Source organism: Garra rufa, chromosome 13 (assembly GCF_049309525.1).
Source record: "Garra rufa chromosome 13, GarRuf1.0, whole genome shotgun sequence".
Lineage (NCBI taxonomy): Eukaryota > Metazoa > Chordata > Actinopteri > Cypriniformes > Cyprinidae > Garra > Garra rufa.
In genome coordinates, this window is record NC_133373.1 from 32,022,784 (window position 1) to 32,031,925 (window position 9,142).

The window sequence follows — 9,142 nt, forward strand, 5'->3', positions numbered from 1 at the left end:
ATCTCTGATATGATCTGGACTGAATTTCTGGCTCTTCTTTTTTTAAATGAGGCTTCAGTCCTGAGGACTTATTTAGTATGTAGTTTTCTTTACGTCAAGCGTACGTAAAATAGACTGAGAACACACCGTCTGGATTCACACAGATGGTTCTCAGATTTGGACTAGCACAAGATCACTCTTTTCAGAAATAAATAAAAAAAAGGTATTGATTATGCACAGTATCGTATAAGACATGTTTTGGTGTCCTGAAGTTTTTGAAATTAAATGTGCTCAGTTTGAACCAAAAACGATTATCACAATTTATTTTGACAAATAATGTGGTTGTAGATTGATGGATAAGATTTTTTTGTTGTTATTGCTGCTTTCTAGATATTTTGTCCTAATTTGTCTCTGAATTTAGTGTTTTAACTTGTGATGCAATTAAATGAATTGTTTATATAAAATAAAAAAGCTCTAAATTAGCTGGAATAGTAAACTTACAGTGGAGATCAAAATTAGAGAACAATCTATAAATTTAAATGCTCAAACTGGCAAGCAATTCCAGCTGCAGTGTTGAACCATTTCCCGCATTATTCAGTCTTCATGTGTTTTTGTCTTACGTGGACGGCCAGCCTTTTTGGGGGACTTGAATGAATTAGTGTCATTTGGACAGCCTCCTGTCGCAGGGTTTTAGTCACCTAAGGAGAGGCCTGCCATCTTGCAATCTTAGTGAAAAATGGAGTAATGCTAGGGTTTGTTATGTAATTTAAAAGAAATAACCAAGTGCCAGATCTGTGTTTTCTAATTTTGATCTTTTTTTTTTTTTTTTCAAATATTTTTTATACAGCGCTTCAGAAAACAATTATTTTATGAACTATGCTTTTAAAACTTCCCCTCTACGCTTAAAACTAAAACCATATCAAAAAATTTAAATATTAAAAGTAACAATTAGTGATATTAAAGGAGTAGTTCACTTTCAGAACAAAAATTTACAGATAATGTACTCACCCCCTTTTCATCCAAGGTGTTCATGACTTTCTTTCTTCAGTCATAGGGAAATTATGTTTTTTGAGGAAAACATTTCAGGATTTCTCTCCATATAATGGACTTATATAGTGCCCCCGAGTTTGAACTTCCAAAATGCAGCTTTAAAGGGCTCTAAACTATAACAGCCGAGGAAAAAAGTGTCTTATCTAGCAAAACGATGGGTTATTTTTTTTTTAAATCACAATTTATATACTGTACTTTTTAAACTCAAATGCTTGTCTTGTCTAGCTCTGTGTGTACTCTGTGTAGAGATTAAAAAGTATATCAATTGTAAATGTTTTTAGAAAATAACCGATCGTTTCGCTAGATAAGACCCTTATTCGTCGGCTGGGATCGTTTAGAGCCATTTGAAGCTGCATTTTGGAAGTTCAAACTCGGGGGCACCATAGAAGTCCATTATATGGAGATAAATCCTGAAGATTCTGATTCTGAAATGTTTTCCTCAAAAAACACAATTTCTTTACGACTGAAGAAAGAAAGACATGAACATCTTGGATGACAAGGGGGTGAGTACATTATCTGTAAAGTTTTGTTTCGAAAGTGAACTACTCCTTTAACATTATGATTACCACACTATAAGTGACCACCTCCTGAGTTTGTGTGACCTTTTCTTGTGGTTTATTAATCTCTCTTGTTTTTAGCCTGAGAAATGTTTCATTTCATTACATTTAAATAGAGTGATTAATTTTCCTCCTGAGCAGAGGTTTTCAGCAATTATGAACATGACGTCAACCTCTCAGCTAGAAACACCTTCGAGACTGGTTCAAGGTCGTCCTTGTACATCAGGGAAATAGTTCCGAAATATGCATGTAACTTTATAAAAGTTAAGGGTACTTCTATCCTAACAATTGTGGTGTTTGCTAAACAAGTGGAATTGAGTATTTTGTTGTTTCATACTATTGACACACTGTGTTTTGTTTTTCTTGCAGACGTCTGTCTCATCGCCCTTACCATCTCCAGTACCTAAAACAGTTTCGGCAACCCATTTCACCCCTGAGCCCAAACCAAAACCTGATAAGGAAGAGGAGAAAGGATCTGAATTGGAAGAACTGAAGGCTCAGATGAAGGAGCTAGTGCTGTCTATAGAGTTACTGAAGACACAGCAGTCGTAAGTGATCATTTTGTTTCATTGCTACTTGTTTTCTGGTATTCTGTATTGGACGAGTTATGTCTGTAAAATACAGTGCACAAAAGCTGTTTATCCACTTGTGTATTTTTCATCTCATTGAAAGTACTTTGAAATCTCCTACAACCTTAAGGTTGAAAGCCTCTGCTGAGTTTTGTGGTTTTGTAACATCTTTTATAACTTTGCAGGAGAGAGCTCAATGAACTCCGAAAAGAGCTGGATGATGAACGACTCAAACGGGTGTCCCTGCAGGTAAATCGATCTTTAAATCAGAGTTTCTCTTTACGGCCTGTCAGAGTCTGTTAGTTTGATGTAAACGAATGTCAGAGTGCTGTTCCTGAGGACGCTGAAATGCAGGCGGGATACCTTGGGTTTGCTTCCATACTCAGCAGGGTGAACACAAGGGGTCTGACTCTGCTCTGAGTCTCCCGCTGAGTGTTTCTCACGCTCACTGAACATAAAAACAAACAATACCTAAAGTCCACCTCTGCTAGCCACTAAGTGATATGGCATGGTGTTTGAGGTATCTAAAATATTATGGATATAACACTTTTAAAGGGGACATCGGATGCAAAATTCACTAATACATGGTGTTTGCATGTATGTCTTAGCAGTATGTGGACACAACCAGCCTACAATGCTAAAAATCCATCCACTCCTTTTTTTAAATCCCCAAAAACCTAAACTATCTAAATTATTAAGCTGTTTTGATTTTCTGAGCAGTATGACATCATATTGCCCAGGCTCCACCCACAACCGCTGATGGACTGTCCTGTATTAGCATATTTCTGCCCTCGGCCACTTTCTGCCATTTGCTCTACGTTCGAGCAGCTGTAGTGACAACAGTGTCTCGTAAGCAATGCAGGTGTTTTGTATTTGAACGTGAAAGTGAACATAAGTCTTCATTTTCTCCCGACATCAGAGCCACTGAGGACTCATTGGATTAGTTTTGTTTTTTAATGGTAATGCGCAACCGAATACACAAAAAAAAATAGAACAGAGGAGTGGGGTGAGCCAGTAGCTCATTATCATTTAAAGAGACATGCAGAGCTGTTTTTGACAAGGTAAAAGCATGTCTTTTTACACGACCATTGAGGAATTTTAACCAAAGTATGTTGCAGACATTTTGTGAAGACCCTAAAGAACCATGCCAACTTGTGGAAAATGGCTGTCTGATGTCCTCTTTAACATATATTTGTGACCCTGGACCACAAAACCAGTCTTAAGTCGCTGGGGTATATTTGTAGCAATAGCCAAAAATACATTGCATGGGTCAAAATTTTTGATTTTTCTTTTATGCCAAAAATCATTAGGAAATTAAGTAAAGATCATGTTCCATGAAGATTTTTTGTAAAATTCCTACTGTAAATATATCAAAATGTAATTTGTTGTTAAGAACCTAATTTGGACAACTTTAAAGGTGATTTTCTCAGTATTTTGATTTTTTTGCACCCTCAGATTCCTGATTTTCAAATAGATGTATCTCGGTCAAATATTGTCCTATCCTAACAAACTATGCATCAATAGAAAGCTTATTTATTGAGCTTTTATATGTATAAATCTCAGTTTTGTAAAATTTAACCTTATGACTGGTTTTGTGGTCCAGGGTCACATTTATATACCCAAAATAAAATAAATTTTTCTAAACCGCCTAACCCGCACAGTTTGTGTACTATAATTTTTTAACCATGACATACATTTTTTTTCCCAAATTGAATTTAACTTGCATTTTTAAGAAACAAAAAACACGCACATGCATTTATGGTTATTTTTGAAAATGTAAAAATAAGGACTGTCTGCTAATAACCATTAGTCTACAAGAAGAGGCTTGGTCCACCAAAATTTTATTAGTCGCTTAGTCGGAGAAAAAAAAAATATACAGGAAGTGGTGTAGTTACGCACTCTGTGATGGATAGATCGTTAACGGCTGGTCTATGTGATAATATAGTACATCATTTAGGACATCCAAACACGCACTTATCATTTGTCAACCTTAAAAATATGGCTCTTCATCTAAAATATGTAAGTAGTAGCAACTTTACATGGCTGCTCAATCTAATGTTAACCAAGAAAAATGTGCGCTATTCAAGTGTCAAGTGTGGAAACTAAATAGTAGCGCTCTCACTGCATGACAAATGAAGGCCCCGGTTCAGTCACTTGCTCTTAAAATACTCTATCATTTTTGGTCAAGCAGATAAAACATCTTTCGAATCTGTAAAGATTGTATGTGTAATTGTGTGCACTCAGAATAACAACAAACGTTGCGCTTTTGTAAAATAATTAAAGCAAACAGGCTGCTCTTTCTGCCATCTATGAACTTGAGTGCAAAACTTTGAAACTGTGTATACTTGCCTTACAGACATGAAAAATATATCTATAGAGAGCGAAATGTCTACCTTCAAATATACCAATTCAAATGGAAAACAAATTTTCTCAGATTATGTAATCCATATGAAACATGATTACAGGTGCATCACTACTGAGGAGATGACTCTGAAATTAAGACGAAAACAAAGAAAGCACTAGTTTATCAATAAATTATTAAAACATTTTCCCTGACACATTCATAAGTAATTATATCTGCCGGCGCACTGTGGCAAGCTTTATGTGTGCACTTGAGCGCTTATCAGGCTATGTATTCAATTAAAGGCTCATTATTATGATTTATATGGTTTATTAATAAACATGCAACTAATAGTAGACTAATTCCTAAAATGAACGACTGCTAGTCGACCAGAAAAATCTTTAGTCGAGAGAAGCCCTAGTAAAAATGTAGTTCTTCAAAATTGAGATGTTAATGCAATTGAGTTTTTTTGCTTAAATTCATTGTAAAGTGTTTGCTCTGTAACCGTCTGTTTACTTAAGGTGCTATGTTAGACATTCAAGGAATAGTATACCGGAAATTAAAGATGAGCTGAAATGTACTCAGGCCATCTAAAGTGTAGATGAGTTTGATTGCTCACAAATGGATTTTCTGCGGTGAATGGGTGCTGTCAGAGAGTCTAAACAGCTGATATTAACATTCCAATAATCCAAACAAATCCAATCAGGCAATTAACATCTTCAGCTAAAAGCTGTTTGTTTGTAATAATCAAATCCATCATTTAGACATTTTTAACTTCAAACCATTTCTTACAGCTAAAATATGAGTCCTCTATCCATAATAATGCTTCCTCCAGTGGTTAAAATGGTCTTGTCTGAATCAGGAGTGAGATATGCACAAATCAACCACTTTTTAAAGTGAAAACTATTCTAACCAAAGTTGCTGTGTTTTGATGAGACTACAACAGGGGACTTTTTCACTTGAGGAAGTGTTATTATGGATTGTAAAAAAATTTTGGCCAGAAGCTATGGTTTAAAGTTACTTACAAACTTACACACATTCAGCATTTCACTTCACAAAATGTTAATTGATAGACTGGATTTGTGTGGATTATTGTAATGTTTTTATCAGCTGTTTGGGCTCTCATTCTGACGGCACCCATTCACTACAGACCCATTAAAGGGATGTAATGCTATTTTTTTTTTCAAATCTGTTCTGAATAAGAAACAAACTCATCTACATCTTGGATGGCCTGAGGGAGAATACATTTTCAGCTAACTTTAATTTTTGGGTGAACTAATCCTTTAAAATAGGTTTATGCTGTAAACGTATGTGTCTGCTTATTTTCAGATGGAGATAGAAAAACTGAAGAAGATTGTACAATCAACATGAAATGAAATCTGGCATCCTGAACTGGACTGATGGCTCGGCTGTCGCGTCACGAGTGGAAAGCGACCTCCAGATGGAGGGACGGATATCGTTCACATCATCTTTACACTCACTGACTTGCTCCACAAATTGTAAGATTCAAATATTTGCACATGATGAGGTTTTTCTAGGTTTAGAAAAGTGTAATTATGACAGATGTATATGTTTGTTTTTCTCTTTTTTTTTTTTTTTTTGCCAACAAAAATGATTGAGGCCTTACTTTACTACTGTGCTGGATATGCAGTCTGTGCACTTATTGAGAAGTGCAGTGGATTATGCATTCAATACTACTGAGTCTGTATAAATGTTGGGGGATAATGTTGTTTCCCTGTTTTTTATGACATGGGTTAGTTTTAAAAAAAAACTATTATGATCTCAGCAATATTCTGTCTATATTAGCCTCTTTAGATGATTATCAAATGTATGGCATACTCTTGTTTCCATAGTGCTGATGTAATTTGTCTGTTCAAAAGGGAGAACTTTTTTTTTTTTTTCTCTAACATTCCTATCCAGGGTAACACTATTGTGCCTGTTAAGATTTTTACAAGTGTTAAAACTGGGAGCTCTCATACTATATAAATATATATAGATATATAAATATATATGTGTATACTTAGATCTACAGCATGATATATTTTTATGGTCTATCGATTGTGACATCATAAAGAAAATGTACTGGGTTTGTGTATCCGTGTTTGGTTTAAAACATTCACACTTTCCTAGAAAAGAAAAACTGGCTTTAACAAGCAGTGCCATTTCACCATACGAGTGGCAAGAAATCCATTTAAGCTGCGTAGAGTGCCGCTGGTTTTGTTCTGCATTTCCGCCCCTGGAACGTACAAAAATGAAACCGCTGAAATCAGAAAAAAAAGATACCTTTCTGACAATGCTGTTTCTGCATGACTGGTTGGCTAGTTGGAACATCTGGCATGATGAAATTGAGATGTTGGACTGGTGGCTGGTACAGAGGGAAGTATTTTTGTCACCAAAATGGTAGCTCTGCCTTTTAACGTCAACCAGAAATGATCAGCATCAGCTGTGCTCTAGAAGTACCGCTGACCAAATGGATCTTTTATCAGTTGGTTCTGATCCTAAAACACGCAGTAAACGAAACACTCTCGGGTACGCCAAAGTGTGCTCGTTCCTCAGGCCTCTTAACCCTTAAGCTAAAATACATTTTTAAAAGCATTCCTGACCGGGGATTGTTTGTTTGTCTGTGTGTGCGACAGTGAAGTTGCTGATGCAATAGGATGACAGGTGGATCCCTAAAGCAATAAATAGACACGTCTTTTTGGCTTCCATTTTACAAAATCAGATGAATATGTTCATGTTCTGTTGCAGCAACCTTAAAGGATCTCTCATGAAAGTACATGGAAAATGACTCATCTCTGTTGTCTGAAATTGGGTAGAACACATTCCATTTTATTGTTTTATTGTCTTAAGATCTTTGTGCACATTCAGCATCTATCAAAATGATCCTGTTTACATGTTTGCAAACTGAATTGCATGTGCTGAGATTTTTTTTTTTTCCAAACTAAATAAATATCATGTTTATTTACAGAGATTGTTTTGTCTCTGTGATTTTAAAGCGTTAAGAATTTTTGCCTTGTTTTCTTCCTCAGTTATCATAAATATTTTTCTTCTTTTTTGGGTTGGTAGTTTTTATGTTTATGAAAGAAGCCCCTTATGCTCACTAAGGCTGTATTTATTTAAAAAAATACAGTAACATTTTATTACAATATATAATAACTGTTGTGTATTTATATATATGTGACCCTGGACCACAAAACCAAAAAAAAGTCGCTGGGGTATATTTGTAGCAATAGCCAAAAAATACATTTTATGGGTCAAAATTATTGATTTTTCTTTTATGCCAAAAATCATTAGGAAATTAAGATCATGTTCCATGAAGATTTTTTTGTAAAATTCTTACTGTAAACATATCAAAATGTAATTTTTGATTAGTAATATGCATTGTTAAGAACTTAATGTGGACAACTTTAAAGGTGATTTTCAAATAGATGCATCTCAGCCAAATATTGTCCTATCCTAACAAACCAAACATCAATAGAAAGCTTATTTATTGAGCTGTATACATCTGTATACATCTCAGTTTTGTAAAATTTAACCTTATGACTGGTTTTGTGGTCCAGGGTCACATATTTTAAAATGTAAAATTTGTGTCAAAAGGAATTTGAAGTCTGTGTAAAGCAATATTAAATCGGGTGATATCAGGTAAAATGGGCCATGTAAGGCTTGAGTGCCATATCTCTTTAAAAGTTAGCATTCAGTGACTTCAAAAGTTTCAAACTGTTGACATAAAAAGTTATTGACATTTAGTGAATAATTTTATTGGACTGAGGTTGCTAAGGGGGCAGGAGCACTCATTTTGAGACCGTGCCAGAAAAATCAAGGTGAGTGGCCATACATATCCAATCTTTTTTCTCAAGAAAAAGGATGGTAAATCAATAAAAAAAACAAATGCACATTTAGAAATAATGATTCGTAACCTATGACTTGATGGCCTCTGTGAGATATAATGCTGATTTTGTTCAATAATCTAGATTTTTATAAAGAAAGCTATTTTAGTTACTGGCCCAATTTACCTAAATGTGTCAAGATAAAATAAGCCACCTTCTGAGTAGAGTTTAGAAATTCTAGTGGTTCCTCTTATTAAAAATATTTATATTATTAATACATTTTATTTTTGCATTTGTGACACCTTTTTCACAGTTTACCTTCTAAATGTGTTTGAGTGTGTGTGTGTGTGTGTGTGTGTGTGTGTGTGTGTGTGTGTGTGTGTGTGTATACACAAACATAGTTGTACCCACATGGGCTAACACTCACTGAAAAGACAATGGGTGAAAGAGACACTTTGATATAGAAGTGATAAGTATTTAAGTAAAGTAGCCTAATGTTAACATATTACAAGCAGCATGAAAAACAAAAAGGAAAGAAAAGGGTCAAAAAAGGAACATTAAGGAGATAGAAAGGATGTCTGCCAGGGATGGGGCAAAAAATACAATTGGTGGGTAGGAGAGAGGATCAGAGGAGCATTGGCCGAACATAGGGAGACAGCTGAGGAAGGCCTAAAAGCAAATGTACGTTTTCTCTATTGCATGAAATTGATTTTTTTAATGTAATTCAAATTGAGGTTCTAATGTAATTTAAATGCAATGTTACACTGCTACATCATAAAATTTAATCTAATTAAATGTGTTTTATCAGAAATGTCTCTA

General features: G+C 34.9%; 1 protein-coding gene across 1 annotated transcript in view; it reads left to right on the forward strand.

The window, feature by feature from the left end:
• The window catches only part of cd2ap (CD2-associated protein), a 67,481-nt gene extending 60,020 nt beyond the window's left edge, over nucleotides 1–7,461 (forward strand). Inside the window, exons 17-19 of the mRNA XM_073853212.1 lie at nucleotides 1,956–2,134; nucleotides 2,341–2,404; nucleotides 5,826–7,461. Of these exons, the coding sequence (XP_073709313.1) occupies nucleotides 1,956–2,134; nucleotides 2,341–2,404; nucleotides 5,826–5,867 (285 nt within the window). The 3' untranslated portion in view covers nucleotides 5,868–7,461. The remainder of the gene's footprint in view (nucleotides 1–1,955; nucleotides 2,135–2,340; nucleotides 2,405–5,825) is intronic.
• Nucleotides 7,462–9,142: the final 1,681 nt, after the last annotated feature.